The sequence below is a fragment of the Liolophura sinensis genome, chromosome 6, assembly GCF_032854445.1.
Source record: "Liolophura sinensis isolate JHLJ2023 chromosome 6, CUHK_Ljap_v2, whole genome shotgun sequence".
Classification (NCBI taxonomy): Eukaryota; Metazoa; Mollusca; class Polyplacophora; order Chitonida; family Chitonidae; genus Liolophura; species Liolophura sinensis.
The window spans coordinates 69,182,499-69,205,488 of record NC_088300.1 but is presented as its reverse complement, the minus strand read 5'-3'; the positions used below and the strand labels follow the sequence as shown (position 1 = coordinate 69,205,488).

Sequence of the window (22,990 nt, the reverse complement as noted above, 5' to 3'; positions counted from 1 at the left end):
GAAATCGCACCTTTCAATTTTTTCCCTTGTTAGCTTTTTTTCTTTGTGGCTGTCCACAGGTTTAGCTAAAGCGATCATTTCTCATTGTTCTTGTATATATACTGTTTGTTGTGTGAAAAGTGCCCACGTATTTCCAGTCGATGCTGTAAATGTATGTCGAAATAGAGATTTTTCCAAATGAAAACTATCGCTTTCTTTGGAATTACAGTTATGATCTGTTACATGAAACTAATCAGTGACCACAACAGTACATAAGCTATGCTGATTCTGTGTGCTATTGTTTTGAAACTAGTACCAGAATCCTAATCGACAAATCACCAACAATGAATACACAGAAGTGTGCTGTCCATAATTAAGGTATGTGTCCAACGGTGCGTGAAAATGCTATATAAACAGGCCTAAGTCATTTAGGTCCACATTTCTAAAAGAAATCTTCGAATAGTATTTTTTTTTCTCAAATGGTTTGAAATGACCAATAAATACGTGTTCTCAATCTAGAGAACTCCAAAGAAAGTTTGTCTGCAGTGAAACATTCAATACAATAATATATAAACTGTTTTAACCCGAACCCTAGGCAAACCGCCCGGTGAGTGTCACAAACTTTGCCACACTAGCAGTACATTCGCCACGGAGGCCTATATGGGCTAGTTCGAAATGAATGAAGAATATAACTGACGCAACTGTGAGGCAGGATTTATATCCGCTGCTTAGCTTTCTTACAATATGGAAAATGTCACTGTGTTCTCAGAGCCGAAATAGGCCGCACATAACTGTTGTGTTTATATATGTTTTGGCGGTTTGGTTTACAGTTTTTGCACAAATTCATAGCTTTCAGCATCCGGGCTCCTCGCAAGGACAAGGAAGTGATAAATAACATGGAGCTAAATAGGACAAATGCCGATTTCTAAAATTTAAAGATCAACAGGATAATGAAACTATGATATCTGAATGTTATAAGTACATTCTACTTTTAGTGAAATAAATTCTTGCCTAAAAGCCATATTTTTCATCATTCGTGTTAAAATCTTATTCAAGGCCTATCTCAGCTGGGTTAAATTTGGTTTGTTTCTCCTCCAGTACTCTTCGCGTGATTCAACAGTGTGGCAATGATTGGCAGTTCGTGAGCGGGCGCTGTCGTTGAACTCTTTCCAGAAAAGGCGCGAAATCTGATTTTCAACTCAAATACTTCCACAAAGCGTAGGCCTATAAAGCGGTTTGATTAGCTGCCATTTCCAACGGTCGCAACCAGAAATTTGATTTGATTGGCTGCGTGATAACCGATGTCACTGAACTAAAATAACCGAACTTTTTTCTCGCGAGATTTTCATTTATACGAGGAGAGGAAGTACATGTAGGTCTACCAACTGAACTAAAATAACCGAACTTTTTTCTCGCGAGATTTTCATTTATATGAGGAAAGGAAGTACATGTAGGTCTACCAATTACAAATCTGGGGTTTTGGAAATATTGAAATTTTAACAAGACTTCAGTCAAAATTTATAAAAAGTGTATTATGTTTTTAAATTATATGTTTTTTTGGTGAAACAGGTGTTACTCTGTTGACTGAAAGAGTAAAACTGAGAATTGTGGTGTAATGCTAAAGTTATTAAAAGACGATGGACAAGCCTGCAGCGTATTATGTAAAATTGCTTGAAAGGTAAATTCTATTGTATCTGCAAGGATGCGCCAGATGAAAGCTATTTAGATGATCTTCCTGAAAAAAACAGTAAAATTTTATGCATCGTTTGAGTATCTCAAATCATTAACTACATATTGAACTGGGCGATGGGGTAGAATCGCAGCAGATGAGTAAATATGCCATTTGTGTGGCTTTAAAAAAAGCGGAGATGAATATCATTGTTTGTTTGACTGTGTAGCCTTGGAATCACAGCGACGACAATATCTCACAGAATTTATCAGATACCCTCATCTAGCAAAGCCACTAAAAATTTAAAAAAAAATTTTGATATTAATGAAAAAGATAAATTGACTCAGTTGTGTTTTCTCCTGAAACTTTCTGCGGGTGTGCTACATGGTAGCTACCTATCAGCAAGTTCACAAGGCACGAGGATTTCATACACCACATTTCCGTCACACATGAGTTTAGCACGCAGGGTAAACAATTGAGACTTTCAAATCTGGCAGTGGTTATCTTCTGGCTTCTCTCATTTCCAATGGGAAGTCTTCGTAAACAATTGTAAGTCCTTCCGGGAAAATGTCGTATACAAGAGCGAACTGCAACTTTTTACTTCGCCAGTAACATTATTCCGGGCGCCATCGACGGCGTCGGTGTCGGCGTCGGCGTCGAATAACGGGGAAAGCAACGTTGAAGTAAATGGGTTGGTATTTCAAAACGTGCTGCATGTAAAGCACAGTGACACGAGGGGGATGTTCCATCGCTAATGCTCTGTTTGAACATTACTTATCGTGAATTACAAATTTCTCGACTTCAGTATTTTATGTATTGAGCATTCACGTTTTGCATTAATGTGTCTCTTTGTTGCAATACTTTGGCGGTTAATTTCTGGCTTTCTGCGGTCTAATCCATGGAAGAAGATGTTCCTCGTTTCTATCCGGTCAATCGTCATTGCCTTGTCTATAAAATGTCTGATAGTCTAATCACAGTTTTCTCCCAAGATTAATGCAGCGCGATCTGGCCTCGAGATCAATAACATGTTTTTGGTAGTACGCATGTTTATCTATTTACATGGGTGTTTATTTCTATTTGTGCGTGGGGAAGGTCTGTCAGCAACCTGCGGATGGTCGTGGGTTTTCCCCGGGCTCTGCCCGGTTTCCACCCACCATAATGCTGACCGTCGTCGTATAAGTGAAATATTCTTGAGTACGGCATAAAACACCAATCAATTAAATAACTAAATCTATTTGTGATGGCGGATTCCTTCATTAGTGACTGGGATGTGGTAAGATTATTGACTTTTTCTAGACCATTGATATGATGTGAGTTAGGCTCCTTGATGTGGAAACAAGATGGAATATCAAGGCGGCCTGCTCACAACACATGATTTGGCCTATATCACAAAATATGGCTTTTCTACATTATGTATATACACAGGTTTCCAGAATGTATACATATATATTTTAAAAACATTGTGGTTTTCTAGTTTTAGCTAATGCTTGGTGCTTGTATTTTTTTTTAAAAAACATGTCAGTATATTTGATTTGATTTTGGATGTTCTCATCGCATGGAAAGCTATTCACTGCCTCCTCGCCACGATATGGCTGAAATATTGCTGACCTGGCATAATTATTTATATGATTGGTATTTCGCACTGTGCGCAAGAATATTTCACTTATAGGACAGCGACCAGCATTGTGCCAGAAAGAAATCAGGCAGAACCTGGAGGAAACCCACGACCATCGGCAGGTTTTAGCAAATCCTTCCATGTACACACTGAGAGGACGCCAACATGAGCTGAACTCGAACTCATTTAGCGACCGCATCTAGTCTGTGATCTCAATGATCAGGCATAAAGAGGCAGGAAAACTAACTGGATTCTAGGGTGTGATGTTACTGGTCATTCGTGAAGAGGCAGGAAAACTAGCTTGATTCTAACCTGTGATCTCAATGGTCAGTCGCAAGGACGAAGCAAAGCTGGCTAGACTCTAGCCTTTGAGCTCAGTGGTCAATGGAAAGCCACAACAAACCAGTTGGGTTTTAGCCAGCGATCTTATTGATCCGGCTCAAAGTAATGCTGGATTCTAGCCTGTAATCTCAGATACCCGTTTAACAAAATTCTGTAGCTGTCTCATGTCTAAGGGCCATTTAACCACCGGCTGCTGTAAACAGGCTAAAAAATAAAGTTGACTGGGCTGTTCCACCAAAGCAAAAGTGTCAAAAGCACAGGAGACTTGCACATACCATAGCCGGTGATGCTTGTTGTCGCTCTGCAACAATCTGATTGGTTAAGCCCATGATGATAAATGTTAAATTATTGTGCATAAAATAACTCAAAAAAATGATAATTTCGTCTTCATTTTCGTCTTCGAGGAAGTTTACAAACAAAGGGGGATAACTCTCACAGCATACCGCCAAAGGGAAACATCAATAGATTTAATAAGACTTTTTTTTCCAGTGAAAAAGTAGAGTTTCGGAAATGGGACTCATAACGCTTTGAAAGCCGACTTTGTTCCCACCCCATCCACACTAGCCACCTTCGGACGTGACTAAGGGTTTTGAGCGACCTTTTAAGACCTAAAGCACAAACGCTTCAGTCGATACAGCCAAATTTTGTCTTTGTGAAACTGTTACTGAGTTAGTCGTCTAGGCTTATCGTTTAGATTTTTGATAAAACAGGCCTCTCTGGTCAGGTCAATAAGTAATATTTATAGCTACACTACCCTGAGCTAGTAAGCGCCATGCAAAATGTAAAACCAGTATTTAAACCAAGTACGCTGTACAATGGGCTTGTTTAAACTAAACGAATCTTTATCAAAAAATATAGTTTCTTTCGTAGAAATAAGCATGCTTTGTAGAAGGCGGTTCCAAGATTTAAAGACTTTCCAAAGAAATATTGGTTATTTTAGGCATAACAATTTTCTCTGCAGCAATGAAACCAATTTCCAGGGGATGACCGCTGGGAATGAAAGTCGCCATTGAGGCATGGATCAAACTCTATCTATACAGAATAATCTAATGTAATCCAGGTTATTTTTGTGATTTTATACACCTATATTCCTCACTGTTTGGTACACGCTGACCACTCAGCATTCCTGATCTCTTTCATGATTGTTTTCCATGCATTTTATCAAGTTTGCCAATCCAAATGAATGTAAAACATTTATTCGCGATAATGTAAGTCATATGGAACAATAATTGTGACAATAAACAGATTTTAGTAGTGATTCTACCTAGCGGAGTGATGTCCCTTTTGGTTCAACTGTTTATGATATTAATTATTTTATGAACCTCATCCTTACGAATTCTGCCAAGCCGATACTAAATTCAATTCCCAAACTTTTGAGAGGCGTAAACTGATATAAGGCCGGATTTCGTCGGTATAGTTGTGGTTCGACTCCTTATAACCCTTTTGGTTTTGATTAATTATTGTTGGGCGGTTTAAGCCTGATGTGTGTAACTATTGCTGCTGCTGCTATTTTATACGAAACACTGAATAGGGTGATAGACTGCCAATTATTTAGATAATTTTTGCTTTTCCTTTTTTAGGAATACAACTTGTTATACCTTGTCTGTGTGATACAGATAATTTTCCTGTTTATTATAGAAATTTAGTGACTTAACCAAATAAATGTTCAAATCATCCAGAAAACTTTAAAGAATTCTCTTCATTAAAGACTCCAGGGTGTGGATCCTTATTATCTTATAATAAGTTTTCAGTTCGCTTTCATTTCACACATCCAATACCTTTTCCAACACCTGAATGTGTTTAAATGTGAAATGTGACCGCCGCCGTAAAAGTGAAATATTCTTGAGTACAGCGTAAAACACAAATCAAATAAATAGATAAATAAATGAAATTAAATGTGATTATTTAAAAGTCGAATAAACTATATATTGCTTTACCACGTATATTATACAATTTCAAACAAAAGTTGAGCATACCATATTGTTCCAAAGTATTTTGAATTATTTCTTTGACTTCTATCACTGGATACTACAGGAAGGGGATTATTGAATTTCCAGTGGCCTTCACAAATTTTAAATTCAAGGATCTAATCCGTAAATATGATGGATACGTATATGTATGCTTAAGATTTTACTTCGCACTTAACAATTTTTCAGCCACGTGACGACGACCAGTCATTAGGTGTGTGCACATATACTGTGTCTTCCGGTTGTAGCATATAAAGGGTCCATGCCGCCAAAGTGCTGCCGCCGCTGAAGAATCATACTGACGACACCGAGCATAACACCCCACCCAGTCACATTGTACTGTCACCGGGCCAAGCAGTCATGCTCTCTTGCTCTAACTTCTCACTGAACTGTGCGCCAAGCGAGACAGAAACAAATACCATTTTACAGGTCTTTGGTGTGACTCTCGACTCGATCTCGGACGCTCTAACCATTAGGCCACCTAAACGGTCAACTAGGATGGATTTCCAGTTATTTAATTGTGTGTAAAATGGTCCATGAAATTAAAAGAAATTTAAGCGTGGTTCCTGGACCCGTAAAACAAGGTTTAGTAGGTTAGAAGCCGTTTTAATGGCGTTTCTTACCGAGGTATAATTTCAAGTTAAACGCTGTATAATTCAACCTATATCTCGTTTGAGGTTTACAGCTGACACCGTAAACGCATACATTTTGGTCAGCTAATTCTAGAAGCAGTTATAGGTCACTGCACATGCCCTACATTTGCATATATATATATACAATACCGGTAAACATTATATAGTCTGTTGTTTGAGTAAACTAGGCCTGTTTGGCTGCATGTATGTTGTATTGATCATATAGTACATGTAAGCCTATATAGATATAGTCTGGTAAATATAAATATGTGCACCGGCCTGCGGATGGTCGTGGCTTTCCTTCGATTGGGGTAACTCTCATCGAGCAAAAATAGTTGCGAGAGCTATGGGGAGAAACGTCCCCAAATGTGTCGGACTGGCGGTGAGGAGCATTTTTCCGCTGTTCACACGCGCATTAAATCCTCCCTTGAGGTAAAACACGTCAATCGAATAAAAAAAAAACAAACAAAACAAACAAACAAAACAAAAAAAAACCCGGTAATTAAATAAATTTGTGCCCAGCATGACCCAGTTACAGCTTTGATTATTTTGAATTATTTGTTTATTTGATTGGTGTTTTAGCCGTACTCAAAATATTTCATTTATACGACGGCGGCCAGCTTTATGGTGGGGGGAAAGCGGGCAGAGCCCAGTAAAACCCATGACCATCAGCAGGTTGTGGCAGACTCTGCCACGTACGACAGGAGAGACAGCTTTGAGGGTGGATATTTTTATTTTCTCCCTCTCAAAATATGTTTAAAGGATACTGTAAATTTTTTCTTCTTCATCTGGTACCGTACGTAACATCGATGCAAGGGCTTCCGGGGCCGTCAAGGCGTGATCGACGTGCCACTCCACTTTTCATTTGCTTCCTATACCGGTACGTCACTGCTAGATGCGTGGATACCGTACCAGTAGGCCTATGCTTACAATCGAGCTAGGTCTTCGGGTATTAATCAGATCTTTGTGATAACCTCCGCCAGTCAAAACCTGTTTACCATTATACGTTCCGGTGAGCCCGGCAAGACACACCCCCTCCATGAGAGCCCCACTGGGATAGCCGGGAATCTCTCAAATTGTCAGTTATGCAGCTTTTACATTCTTTGGCTGTACCCAGTTTAACAGGTGTCAACATTCTTTCCGTTATATCCTTCATTGATCGCTTCCAAATTTTTATCCTGGAGATACAGAATGGGTAATAAGAAATATTCCTGTCCATTAATGTTCTGTTTTGGAAGAAAAAGAGCCAGAGACTCTCGTTGACCTAGTTTGTGTGACGCAGGGAGGTAAACAGAAGAGCAAAGGTGTATTCCCGGGGTGGTGCGACCATGGCTGCGGAACTTCTGGCTTCGCGTTTGCCAGAGTTTTGGACATACGGGGTCACGCAAGATGGACGGATTTTCTTCATAAAGTAAGTGAACTCGTATAGTATAAATCAGGTGCTTCGTTTGCGGTCATTCAAACTTCACAAACCTAGTTGTATTTACTAAATATTTTGATGTCACAACTCACATGTGTAAACTGTGAAGTTCAACTTGTCTATTTCCACAGTGACCAAAGGGGGATAACAACGTGGCTTCACCCCGTCACTGGCCGTCCTGTGGAGACCGGACATTTCACAGAGACAGGTGAGAATGTTGTCACAGTTTCATACAAGTGTTACTGCTTGTGTTTGTCACGCTGAGGGAATGAACATAATGTCAGAATGACGCGATCACGAGTTCCGGTTTGTGAACTCGACTCACCTGTACAGTGTGAACCACTGAGGGATCAGTTATCGCGGCATGATGGCATGCATCCCTCATCGCATGGAAAACGACATAAAGCACTAATGACGTTTATGACATTGACTTATTAAACACTGCAGGAATGCATTGCGTTTATTGGATTCTGTGACATTAAATAGCTGTAAAACTGTTTATTTCATCAACCTTAATCATGCATTGTAATCATGCATATGAATTAAATTAGTTAATTGTTTGACATCACGGTAGGCGACGAGTGGTCAGAAGGGTTATATTATAACCCAAGGGTATGAGAGCTAATAAGCAATTTTAACGTCCACAAAAGTTTCATTAGAGCCATGGGATTTTACTAGCAGAGGAAACAGATTTCAATCAGACCTGTCATTTAGGGAGATGTGAGGACTAGGGTTATATTTACGTGTTGATCTCCACCTGCGTTCTTACGTCATTTTTTTCCCATGGTCACATGCTTTTACTTATTTTTCATTGGGTTAAAATTGAGTGGGGAGATGTTCAGTTTGCATACAAAGAAAAACAGTGCACATAAGACGTTTAGGGGGCCTCAGTGGCTCAGTTCGTTAGCGCGCTAGTGCAGCGTAATGACTCAGGCGCCTCTCACCAATGCAGCCACTGTGAGTTCAAGTCCAGGTCATGCTGTCTTCCTCTCCGGCCGTACGTGGGAAGGTCTGTCAGCAACCTGCGGATGATCATGGGTTTTTCCCGGGCTGTGCCCGGTTTCCTCCCACCATAATGCTGGCTGCCGGCGTATAAGTGAAATGTTCTTGAGTACGGCGTAAAATGCCAGTCAAATAAATAAATAAATATTTCCAGGAAGATCTTGATGGTAACTGTTTACATGTATATTGCTCCAAAAAAGATTAAAATGTGAACTATTAAAGTATGTATAAATTGAAAAAAAAAATGTTTAAAATGTCAAAAGTATTCTTACTAAAGACAAACAAGTTGTTTTTTAAAGTTGTGATGCTTAGAAATATTTTAGAAGTGAAAAGTTTATTTCAAGACGGATAAAAATATCTGGAATCTTCTGACATTAACTTTAACCAAATATGATTTTGTGTGCAACATTAGAGATGAAACATTAGAGATGACAACATAAAACACAAAATTTTATGATTTTAGAAGATATGACATATGAAAATTAAGATTACCAGCTGGGAACCCTGGTCACATTTCTTTACATGTATGTATTGTTCTATGCACTGAGGTATGAGTCAGTGTCCATGAAACAGCTCATTTTTCAATGACTTTCATACAATAGTTTCTTTGTTTGTTTGTTTTTTTCATTACAAAATCATGGTTGATGCCTCAACCCTAAAACTTCACTCTGTACACACATGTATTAAATTACTGTTGTGCCTCTTTTTTGTTTTCTTTACTTAACTTGTTTACTTAACTTAGGACAAATTTTAGTCCTGTTCATTTGAAGGCACATAAAGCAGTTAAACAACACATATGAATAATACCTGGGTTCAGCGGTGATAGCGTACCTCGTTATATGCTGTGAGGAAGCATAGCAAATGCTAAATGTCACTAAATGAAATTCTTAAATGTTATGTTTTATCGGAAGTCCATTATCTAGAAGTATGTGCAACTTCCCTATAGCTAGTCTTCTCGGCATATTACACATGTTACGTCATTTGTGGAAATTTGCACCACCTGGTGGAGAAATATGCCATCCTCTTGGGTAGAAATTGTGAACTGAATCATAGGAAATCTAATGTAAACGGCTCCTACAAGAACTCGGCTTTTCTCTAATTGTTGCAGTGCAGTTAAGAACCCACTGACTATTTTTATATTTCTAAGCAGCCCTAAAATAGTTACTATGTAAGAGATTGTTGTCCGTTTACAAATCTCTGTTGTCATACTTTTTTTAAGTCTATTTCAACAGGTTAGAAACATTTTTTCCCACTATGCATCAGCCGTTTCTCAGACGTTTGCTGTGCAATAGAGAGAGAAAAAATACATGGTTGCACAGATACGTGACATAATGTGTTAGAGATCAAAGAAAAGAATAAATTGCTGTGGAGATTAGCTATAGGGAAGTTGCATATTTATAGGTAATGGACTTCTGGTTTTATAATAATTAATTACATGTTCATATTGGTCAACACTACATTATCTTCCCTGGCTATCTCAGAATAGCACACAGAAAAATATTTGTCATGGCCGCAAATGTTTCAAATTTTTGTGGACACCAAACACCTGAACAGGTACAAATGTAATAATTTGCAAATAGTTGTGGACTATGCAGTTACACTTTATCACAGGTACCGGTACAGGTACCTGATACATAATATACATTTTTAAAATGTGCGTGGGCCTATATTAGGCTTCGCTCTGGTAACTTGCAATCTTATAGCTGTCTTGCAATGATTCATTTAAATCATGCTTAACCAATGTCTCAAGCATTGATTTATCTTGAGCAGGATGAAGAATAGTGTAATCCCTCAGCATACATGTATATATATGTATATGTTATCATCTTCTGTAGTTTGGGGGGGCCTCCGTGGCTCAGTTGGTTAGCGCGCTATAGCACAGAGTAATGACCCATAGCACAGAGTCTCTCACCAATGCGGTCGCTGTGAGTTCAAGTCCAGCTCATGCTGGCTTCCTCTTCGGCCGTAAATGGGAAGGTCTGTCAGCAACCTGCGGATGGTCATGGTTTGCGCCCGTGCTCTGCCTGGTCTCCTCCCACCATAATGCTGGCTGCCGTTGTATAAGTGAAATATTCTAGAGTACGGCGTAAAACACCAATCAAATAAATAAATAAATCTATAGTTTGGATAATACAATGTAAACTGTGAAATATTCAATAGTGGTTGAACCCCAAACTTCGCTGTTATACAGTACTGGTACCTGTAACCACATGTAGCAGTGTTCCATTGGTGTTGCATAGAAATTTCTTCGGCTTGATTATAAACTTATTGTATTCCCCTCCTAACTCTCACATTTAAACTTGATTACTCATTCACACCAAATATTACAGTCATCATTATTTCATATCAGTGGGCAAAGGAAAGAACAAAATGAAATGATGAAGCATGTGTATTAGGCCCTTGTGGCAGAGTAAAGGCATGTAAAATACTGATTATCAATCAAGTGTTATCAGACTGATAGAGGAAATCGTATTGATTATCACATCTGAACATATTGTAGTACTCCAATGGAATGTGAGTTATTTTATCAGTTGACATTACTTTCAGTTTTATGTGTTATTACATTTATGTATGTTATCAAAAATCTAAAGATCATGACTTAGAAGAAGGAAAAATTCAGACTGCCTGTAGATCCCCTTTTGAAAATATAAAACCTAGTGTATATTGTATTTTCAGTTTTTATTTTTTTTGTTCAAATTGGATCAATATGTACGAAATTTAAAGATGATTTCTTATTTTTATATTTACAAGTAGAAGTACTGTCCATATGTTTATAAGAAGCTGAAATATTAATATGAATGTGAAATATAAGCCTTCAGGCATTGTACTTAAAATTTGGATATAAAGTTTACAGGACTCCCCCCCCCCCCCCAAAAAAAAAAAAGAAAAAAAAAGAGAAATGAACTCAAGATCCATCAGTGAAGGCCCATCAGATGTTAGAAAATGAAGGGACTTGTTATTGTCCAGTAAAAATGATCCTACTAATTAACTGCTCTGTTGGTACAATCAGACGTCTTGTAGCTCATTGTCTATCTCAAAATAAACATGCATGTGTGAATACGCTTGCATTCAAACAGATTAGATCATTATAATCTTTTGTATTGTCTGCGTTGTAATGAGAACTTATAGTTTCATAGTAATGAGGTGTTGATAGATGTTCCTTTGTAGAAATGTTAAGAGTAAAAACCTACACTTTAAAACCATTTGTCCAGTTTTATGTAGTTTATTTGTTTTTTTTTTGTTTTATACATGCACACACATATATATACATTATGCACACATGTATGTGTAAAGTGTAGAGTAGTAGAATTCTTTTGATTTAGCTTCGAATTCGTAAAGACGACAAAATTTGGAGGTTTCTGCAGTGTGGGGAATGACCGATAAAACTTTGCTTGTGACTATAAAGTTTTACGGGGGCCTCCGTGGCTCAGTTGGTTAGCGCACTAGCGCAGCGTAATGACCCAGAAGCCTCGCACGTATGCGGTCGCTGTGAGTTCAAGTCCAGCTCTTGCTGGCTTCCTCTGCGGCCGTAAGTAGGAATGTCTGTCAGCAACCTGCGAATGGTTGTGGGTTTCCCCAGGTGTACGTGGATAGGTCTGTCAGCAACCTGTGGATGGCTGTGGGTTAATTTCCCCTGGACTCTGTCCGGTTTCCTCCCACCATAATGCTGACTGCTGTCGTATATGTGAAATATTTTTGAGTATGGCGTAAAACACCAATCAAATAAAGTTTTACATTGTGCCTGATTCTGACAGTTTCATTGATCGTAGGTGTTATGAGGTTTGATTTGGAAGGTAACATTAATTTGCCTGGAAAAGTACACTTTTTGGACAAAGCTTCGTCTTGAGTTCATTTAATTTTCATTCCGGTATATCACTGAGATATTATTTTAGAGGATTTTACAAAGCATACTGATATACTGTTATTTAAAAACTTTAGGATGTCAGGTGGAAAGATTCAGATTTGTACGAATGTTGGACTCCTTTGGGGGACCTCTGTAACAAATGTTTATTTATTTGTTTATTTATTTGATTGGTGTTTTGCGCCGTTTTCAAGAATATTTCACTTGTACGACGGTGACCAGCATTATGCCAGGTTGAAACCAGGCAGAGCCCGGGGGAAACCCACAACTATCCGCAGGTTGCTGCAAGACCTTCCCATGTGCAAATGAAGATGAAGCCAGCATGAGCTGGACTTGAACTCACAGCGACCGCATTGGTGGGAGGCTCCTGGGTCATTATGTGTAACAATTACAATTACATGAAAAGGTAACAAAGGGTAAAGCACTACAGACAAATTGTGGTTGGCGTAAATGTACAAAGATGAGTAATTTGTCCTTCTTCCTAGATGAACACTGACATGCTTTCTTTACTTTTCTGGTATAGCGTGTAAATTAGGCCATTCTAGGTATTCTAATGTAGAAGCCTTTATAATTTAAATTTTTTGTTTCTTTTGTTTAAGATTTTCTTGGGTCTAATTTTAACCAGCTCTTAGGCATTAGGCCTATATTAATGTTTTTGAAGATACATGTACATGTAGATCGACAATAAATGTTTCATACAATGTGACATTATCGCATACACAAGCATTATCGTATACACAAGCATTATTGCATACACCAGCGTTATCGCATACACAAGCATTATCGCAAACACAAGCATACTATCATGGTTTTCATTGGATAATAACGTGATAACCGGGCTTATGAGTGCAAAGAATTAACAAAAGGTTTTCTTAACTGAAACTTTTGAAAGTATGTACTGATGTGTGCAAGAACATATGGGACGCACATTTTTTACCATGTTACTTGTGCATTGAAGCGCATGTTGTGATGATTCGTGTAATAATTAGGGAATACTGCTTTGGTGGCATAATGGTTAGAGCATCAACCAGGCTTATCCAAGTCCGGAGGCCTGGGATCAAACTTGGGTTGTGTCATACCACAGATTTTTAAAATGGTACTTATTGCTTGGTGCTGAGCACTGAAAGGCTAGAGCAAGGAAACATGACTGGGTGCCTGGTGTCAAGTATATGATATGGCTGGGTGGGGTAAAATATGTCTGGGGTCCTCGGCATGATACTTCAGTGGCATCAGCACTTTGGCTGCATGGACTCGCCCTGCCACAAGAAAATACAGTGTTTTGTACACACCCCTAATGACTCCTTGACATCATATTAATGAGTAATAATTTCAAGCACTGAACACACATGTTATGAGGGTGAGTTGTGCCAATACTGACTTTGTAATATACCATAATTTGATGAAGACCAACAAAGTATAGTGGCACGTGTACTACATTTCTTGCCTATGCTATTAATATGTGTACGCAGTGTTCATAGCAAAAGCACATGGTTGAAGGGTAAAAAAAAACCAAAACACTTTTCTCTAGTAATGGCTATTAGGCTGTCTAATTAGTAGTCCAGATGTGTGTATATTTACCTGAACATATCTGAGGTGTACCTCACTTTTCTTTGATCTGATTCTTTTTATAGTTTGATGACCTTAATTAGACTGTAGTGATATGAACATTACCAAACAGGACAGGTATTCCCAGTCCAGAACTAGCTTGGCTCTCTTATGACTGACATTTTGGGCTGATTGGCTGGTCATAGCACATTCAGTTTCATGTACAGTACATGAACATATATGTAAAGAGTGATAGTTTAAGGCAGTTGTTTCCTGTAATGTGAAGTGATTGGTTCTGTTAATGCAGTGACTGGATGTCTTCTTAGCTCACGTTTTTCTGCTCTTCTTACATGGTCTGTTTCTTCAGTTTCTCAGTGACTAAATTGTCTCACATTTTATTGCATGGTTTCATTTGCTATAGTTATCTGGTGTTTTACTAGTTAAGGATATTCTAAATGTGACTGATGTCTTTCTTTTGACTAGTCTGGTTACATGTATGTACAATGTACATGTTGTATTGCTTCACCAGTAAAAGTGTCTCACGTTTTATTGCATGGTCTCGTTTGCTATAGTTGTCTGGTGTTTTACTAGTTAAGGATATTCTAAATGGGACTGATGTCTTTCTTTTGACTAGTCTGGTTACATGTATGTACAATGTACATGTTGTATTGCTTCACCAGTAAAAGTGTCTCACGTTTTATTGCATGGTCTCGTTTGCTACAGTTGTCTGGTGTTTTACTAGTTAAGGATATTCTAAATGGGACTGATGTCTTTCTTTTGACTAGTCTGGTTACATGTATGCACAATGTACATGTTGTATTGCTTCACCAGTAAAAGTGTCTCACGTTTTATTGCATGGTCTCGTTTGCTATAGTTGTCTGGTGTTTTACTAGTTAAGGATATTCTAAATGGGACTGATGTCTTTCTTTTGACTAGTCTGGTTACATGTATGTACAATGTACATGTTGTATTGCTTCACCAGTAAAAGTGTCTCACGTTTTATTGCATGGTCTCGTTTGCTATAGTTGTCTGGTGTTTTACTAGTTAAGGATATTCTAAATGGGACTGATGTCTTTCTTTTGACTAGTCTGGTTACATGTATGTACAATGTACATGTTGTATTGCTTCACCAGTAAAAGTGTCTCACGTTTTATTGCATGGTCTCGTTTGCTATAGTTGTCTGGTGTTTTACTAGTTAAGGATATTCTAAATGGGACTGATGTCTTTCTTTTGACTAGTCTGGTTACATGTATGTACAATGTACATGTTGTATTGCTTCACCAGTAAAAGTGTCTCACGTTTTATTGCATGGTCTCGTTTGTTATAGTTATCTGGTGTTTTACTAGTTAAGGATATTCTAAATGGGACTGATGTCTTTCTTTTTACTAGTCTGGTTACATGTATCTACAATGTACATGTTGTATTGCTTCACCAGTAAAATTGTCTCACATTTTACTGGCTTCATTGGCTATTTTTATGTGGTATTATACACGTTACCCTGAAAGTGACCCCTGTTTTACTGCTCTTATTGTTGTCTGGTGTTTTACAACTTTAGTGACTGATGTCTCATGTTTTACTAAGCTCTTTAGCTCTTGGTGTCGGCTGATACACCACATGTAACTCGTCTTCCTCTTGTGTTAGTCTCATTGGCTATATTGTCTCTTCTTTCCAGGTCTCCCCCCTGGCTGGGAACAAGGTGTCACCCCAGAAGGAGCTATTTACTACATTGAGTAAGTATTCGTACACCTACATGTAGCTCTCATTCATCCAGGTGTCTAACCCATCTGGTGTTATGTGGGGCACATCATTGTGCTGACCTGAATAGTACCTGAACAGGTATGACATATCACAAGGTTTACCCAAAGTACATTACAGTAAATCATCTAAAATTTCACCCGAACGATTGCATTTTTGTAGGCATATAAATGTATTTTTTGATTTTAGTGCTGGAACTTCCATTTTCCTAGCAGGATATTATTTATTCTAAAACAAACTTGAAAACAGATTTCTATTGAGGTAAATAGAACTTTTGGATTGAGGCACAAGATGTCACCTGATCTTGTATCCTGATACTGAAATGTCTGCCCTGTGTCCTCTTTGAACTTTGACCCTGACATAATTACTTCATTACTACAGGTAATCAGGTACATGTACATGTGTAATAGGAAGGAAGATTCTCAGCCCAGATGTTGGAAGTAATTTCTCATTATGATAATTACTATAGTCATCACACATGTTATATGGTAGGACATGAGTATGGTTGCTTGCTTAAGTGGCATTTAGAATGGGTATGGGTATGAGCATGGGTATGAGCATGAGTATGGTTCATGATCTCTGCTGAGAGACTGATTATAAATATTTGTGGACTTGCTCTATGGTAAAATGACCTAAACTTTTGTCCATTTTTGAGAAGTACAGGTATGATAAAATGACCTAAACTTTTGTCCATTTTTAGAAGTACAGGTATGGTAAAATGACCTAAACTTTTGTCCATTTTTGAGAAGTACAGGTATGGTGAAATGATCTAAACTTTTGGTCATTTTTGAGAAGTACATGTATGGTAAAATGACCTGAACTTTTGTCCATTTTTAGAAGTACAGGTATGGTAAAATGACCTAAACTTTTGTCCATTTTTGAAGTACAGGTATGGTAAAATGACCTAAACTTTTGTCCATTTTTTAGAAGGTAAAATGACCTAAAATATTGTCAGATTTTTAGTATGGTAAAATGACCTAAAATTTTGTCCATTTTTTAGTACAGGTGTAGTGAAACGAACTTAAATATTGTCAGATTTTTGGTACAGGTATGGTAAAATGACCTGAAATTTTTGTCAGTTTTTTAGAGAGGGAGGTATGGTAAAATGACCCAAAGTTTCATGAATTTATTAGAAAGACAGGTATGGTAAAATATCGTAAAATTTTGTCGATGACAGAATTGCTCAATTGTTTGATTCTGTGAGTTCTGTTGATCTCAAATTTTGAAGTTTGTTTCGTAAACCAGTTACCCATCCAAGTAGAAGAGTGAAACAAACAATAAGCGCTATTTGAATGCCCTGTTTTTCAGAGCTTCAAAACATGGGAGTGAAGGGCAGAAATGAAATCTAGAAACCAGGCTGCTCAAATAAAAAGGCCTTAAACGGTTAGACAGCCTCTTTCACATTTTTCACTAACACGGTGGTGATGTTAAAAAATGAATATCACCATTTGTGAAGACAGAAGTAAAGGATAAAAACATTTGCTTGGACCCCGAGGTATAAAGCCTGAAATGTGAACTCAAAATGTTGATAGGAGGAGTTTAAAGAAGGCATTTTGTGTTCCATGTCAAACTTAATCTCTTGCCATGTTAATACAGGCTCTCTTCCATTTTCTTTTTTTTAGAGGTTTTGTGGGTGTGTTGAGGGGAGGGGGTGCAGTTTTGTAGGGGAACATTAAGACTACATGCCCTAAGTTGAAGAGTTAAGTTTGGGGATGGGACTTTGTTTAACCATACAGCCTATTTACTGGGCAAAGTTTGAAGTTGATGCAAAGCATATAAACATAGTTAGGTAAACACGCGCAGTGTTGACATGTCAGTTGGTAGAGCAGGGATCACACTAGCCCGTTTTATCTGGATGTGCAGTACCAGGCTTTTAAACAGCCTGTTACATATTTGGACATTCGATTGCTGTATTGGTTCTTATTGTTCAGTACTGGATTTCTTATGTAATCCTGTTTGCTGAGTTGATAGAGCTTTTAGCTGGCATGTTATCAACCTCTTAAAGAGTGTGGAAATCAAGTACTGACTAGTGTGTGTATGTACTATAAGGGAAGAGGTTATCCATTTGTGTGTTAAATACCTACAGTCCTAACAGTGTACACCTTCTTCCAATGGAATTTCAACATGGACTAGCTTGTGGTAGGGCATTGTTGCATAGAGAGCTTGTATGTCTGTGTGTTTTTTGGGGTTTATTTTTTTGGTTTTGTACATGTTTTTGGCGAGGAATTATTTAAGTCACACATGATTGAATTCCTCACAGGTTGTTCAACACAGCACAGATGGCTCCATCAGTAACCCTAGCGAACAGCGCATTTCACCCCTGACATAGCACAATATTTCCTGAATCATTAAGGTTGACTTGGACAGCATTGTCTAAGTGAACTCCATTATCTACAGGTATTGAGTGACAGCATAGTCGCTCTAATTATAGGACTCACTGTGAACTAAAGAGCTGTAGCTATTACTCTTTTTCCCAAGTATAAAAGATATAAATTTTGTCTGAGCATTGTTTCTATGCCTTTTGTTTATATAATACTGTTATTTTGATATGCTTTTACCTGATTCCATGCGTACATTGTTTTGTTGCATGGCCAGGTACAACATTGCTGTCAAAAAGTGTTTTATTTTACCTTTATTTTATTTGACTGAGATGATAGATTTATTCACTTGTTTTCACATAGACTGTGAACTTCACACTGGTCAAACATTGTAGAACTTTTTTCTCAGCATTTAGGAACAGAAAGCCATACATGCCTCAAAGATACACTGACATCATGCTGTGGCTCCAGTATATTTACACAATTCCTTCACCCATAAACCTAGCTAACCGTTATCATCTGAGTGATATATTCCTAATGGGTAAAACTTCAGTGAAATAAACAAATGAATAAAAGTTCAGACTTTCATGTCATGCCACAACGTATTATTGAAAAGTCTTCCACTAATAAATCTGACTTTTATCATGCACATATATTAAAGTGAAGTATTCTTGAAAAAAAAATCTGGCCGTCAAGAGTACTGGGCAAATAGGAATCAGTAGTAACTGTTTTCCAGTGTGTCATTTGTATGATGACTGACACAATGATATGTTAAAATTTGTCTGAGAACAGCTCTGGTATAACAGAAAAAGAAAGAAAAAAAACCCCCAAAAAACGAAAAAGATCAGGATCTAGGTTAACAAACTGGATAAGTAGTTGATAAAACTCACAAAGACATAACCTGATACAATACAATTACAGTGTATACAATTTTTATATTAGTGTACAGGCAAAGTTATTCTCACGCATTGTATTTCACTCCTATTGAATTCTGTGTATACGTTAAATAGTGTTTGACATTATAGCCACCATTGTTTGACATCCACATTACAAAGTGGAACGGTATTTGATTCGGGACTGACGACAGCTATAGTCACCAGGATGTGCTTCAATGTCTACCTTGTCCACCAACCCCAACCATAACTCCACCACAACTCCGTCCCCCCCCCACTTCTCTCCCCAGGAGCGCTAATCCCTGATGTGAATGAATGAAGCACACATAGCTTAGCCTTCACGGTGCATTTCAATTGCTAATCTCTGTACAGAATAAACTGTACCTACCTAGATCAGACTAGCTATAGCCTGGGCAATAAAGCCTGTATTACTGAAGTTATCTCTTTAGTACTACTACAGTTCAGGCAGTACAGATCAACGGAAGGTCGTCTTTATAACTTTTACTAGTAGACACATGTAGTGTTTTTTGTCACTATGTACTCAGTATACAGTACATAATGAGCACACATGTACAGTGTATTGCTAATTTGCAGGTTGTTTTGAATATGCGTGTACATGTCAAATAGCTGAACAAACTGTGTGGATGCATGCGTGAAAATATATTAAAGGTTTCACAGTATATGAGGATGATCTCAGCAGGTGTTGTTTTTTAATGCTACTCTGACTGCATGTTGTACAGACAGGTCAGGAGATCTGTAAACAATCATCAACTTGTTGTTGTACGTTTTCCTAGATTGTCATCATGCTATTAGTTTTTGTTGTGACAACCTTTAAAACATTTGAGTAGCTGATGCTGAGTAACTCAGTAAGTATTTGCTCCATACATGATAATTCCTTGTACAGCATAGCTGAGGTATTAAAAATGAAAACAGGTGAAATGATTCAGACTTTTGATGCCCACGACCACGTTTTTCTTAACACCCTCTGTTTCTCATAAATGTACACCTGTATATATGCGATTCCATTTATGTCAGAGTACATGTAGGGGATTTGTAGACGCCTCTTCTCAGTTGTTTGCACAGTTTGTGAGGTTCATTGAAAACCCTTATCACATATGATGTGAATCGCCACGATATGGCTGAAATATTGCCGATGTGGCGTAAAGCCATAATCATTCATTCATATGATGTGAATATCTGTTTGTCCCATGTTGGAAAGTCTGTCAGTAACTTGTCAAAGGTTGGTGGTTGACGCTTGGCACTCCTGTTTCCTCCACCTCTAAAACTGTCCACCATTGTGTAGGTGAAAAACTCGTCAGTATGGTGGTAAGCTACAATCAGATAATTAAATTATTGTACAACATGCATGTGCATGTACACATGTATTGAAATTCCCTTGTACATGTAACATATATTCTATAATAGATACTAGTATATATTCTGTAATGTTCTAAATAGATACTAGTATATATTCTATAATGTTCTATAATAGATACTAGTATATATTCTATAATGTTCTGTAATAGGTACTAGTATATATTCTATAATGTTCTATAATAGATACTAGTATATATTCTGTAATGTTCTACATAGATACTAGTATATATTCTATAATGTTCTATAATAGATACTAGTATATATTCTATAATGTTCTGTAATAGGTACTAGTAGTACTTTTTTGAGCTGATTCTTGAACAAAACGTATGCCTGGATGTGTAGGAATATCAGTGTTTATAGACATACAATATTTCATGTACCATGGCGTATAATATTATGATAGTACTTTATTATCAAATTTGTAGTGAAGTTTAAAAGACATACCTTATTATCCTGAAGTAAATTGTGATAGTGTCCGCCATCGTAGTAGGGTTTGTGGACAAAAGCAATGCTTTCTGACAGAGGAAATGTATTTTCGACATTATGTAAATCTGCACAATGATGCATGATGTTAATAAATACATATAGGTAATAACAGCTAGCACTTTCTAACAGGTTCTGCCAGAAGTGTTAGCTCCTTGATGAGTCAAGATAAATCTATGTACTCTTGTAGTTGGTATCGTTTTCGTCTTACTGACTGTGTCTTTGTGTTTCAGTCATAATACATTCACCACTACATTCGATGACCCTCTGACCGGGCCTGGACCCCCGCCTTACTTACAAGAACGGTAAGATTTGTGTCCCCTTCTTTCTACAGCTAGGCTGCTTCGTCCAGAAACAATCAGCTAACTATGACGTAGACAAGGTGTTGAAGTTCTATTTTTCAAGAAATTTATGTAGTTTTCGAGAGTCTGACAGCAACTTGCGAGTGGTTGTGGGTTTCCCCAGGGCTCTGTTCCATTTCCTTCATAATGTTGGTGCCTTCGTAAAATTGGTATATTCTTGAGTACAGCAAAAATAATCAGTCAAATACATGTAAGCAAATAAATAAATAAATAAATAATTGAATCTGTTTTTGAGATAGTGCAACCAATGATGCCAATGTTAACTATTTTGCTTGATTTGGACTGATCAATACATTTATTTTATTTATTTTTTTCTGAAGTATGATTAATTTCTTTGAAAAATTTTACAGACATTTATGTGCTTTCAAAACTGCATTTTTACATGCAGTACAGTACATATAATTCAGACTTGACTAAATTTGGCTGGAAATTATGGCTACATGTTGATATATAGCCTGCTGTGCTATTGCTTAATCCCGGTGCGTAACTTATGTCAGCTACATGTCTATGATATCACATGTAGCTGAAATATGTCTGGGGAAAAATAGCGGAGTCCTCCTGTAGATATGAAGCCCAAAAAATATACAGTAGTTTAGCAGTGATGCACCATTTAATATTGGCCTTCGTATTTGTTACACCTAGTAATGTAGGTATTTTACTGTTAGCAGATTTTTTTATACTCTTTATTTGTATGTTGCCTGTCAATTTTTGTCACTGGTAGCACAAGAAAAGCTGAATGTCGTCAGTCTTTGAATTTCTTCTGAATTGGCACATTCGGTTTACGTAAATGCACTACTATTTCTAAAATGCAGACTTGGGAATCTTCAGCTGAAGCCTCCCAAGTTGTGGGAGGTTGACATAAATGTACATATAGCACACAGTGTCCCATCATGTAATGTCTTCAGGATCAATTAACATGCTTCATAACCGCTTCATAACTTCAGCTTTGTCTTTGTCCTGCGTCAATGTGGTACACTTATGGACCAGATGTGGCAACTTTTGTCTGGTACTTTGCTTTTAGCCAGTGTTGGATTAAGGAAGTTTTTAAAATTCCCTTATTTGACTTTTATCAAAAGATATGTGAATGAAAATTGGTGTTATATTTTAGAGCAAATTGGCAAATATTGTAATTTTCAGGTGATTCCTAAAAACAGTCAATTTGAAAGGACAAATCCATGAAAATTTTAAATATTAAATCCAGAATTTAATTTGAATACTCTTTAAATGAATTTGTGAAGAACATCCTGTATCTAACCCTGTCATGTGTTACTTGATGTTTTTGGCTAGTGGAACCATGAAGCTGTGTATGACAACATCTCTTAGCATATTTATGTTATTATTTCTTGTGTTGTAGAAGCCAGCCGGTGAGCCCTGCATCCCCCAGACCTGTGGACCCCAGACAGGTGCGTTAAAAAAAAAAACAACCCTTGTCTCAAGCTCATTGTTCAGTTAAATCATACACACATAGTAGTTTTATTCTTCAGATTTTTTCTGTGGATTTAAAATGTCTTTGGATGTAATAAATGCATTCTGATGGATAATCAATGTAAATGTGTAGAGGATGATGTCAACTGATGCTTGGTTATTGTTATTTGAGTGGGAGCTGAAAAATAATGTATAAATGTCAAGCTTCAAGCAGCTTTATCAGTTATATTCTGCTTTCACAGGAACACCATGTCATGTGTATTTGGTATTCATTCTTCTCTGCGTTAAATTCTATACATATTCCCTCGTTTGAAGTAATTTAGGATTGCATCTCATATTGTATG

At 37.5% G+C, this 22,990-nt stretch overlaps 1 protein-coding gene across 1 annotated transcript in view; it reads left to right on the top strand.

Annotated features, from left to right (window-relative positions):
- Positions 1 to 7,448: 7,448 nt before the first annotated feature.
- LOC135467474 (uncharacterized) overlaps positions 7,449 to 22,990 on the top strand; it is a 50,683-nt gene continuing 35,141 nt past the window's right edge. Inside the window, 5 exon segments of the mRNA XM_064745248.1 lie at positions 7,449 to 7,615; positions 7,756 to 7,832; positions 15,706 to 15,763; positions 21,093 to 21,164; positions 22,576 to 22,624. Of these exon segments, the coding sequence (XP_064601318.1) occupies positions 7,533 to 7,615; positions 7,756 to 7,832; positions 15,706 to 15,763; positions 21,093 to 21,164; positions 22,576 to 22,624 (339 nt within the window). The 5' untranslated portion in view covers positions 7,449 to 7,532.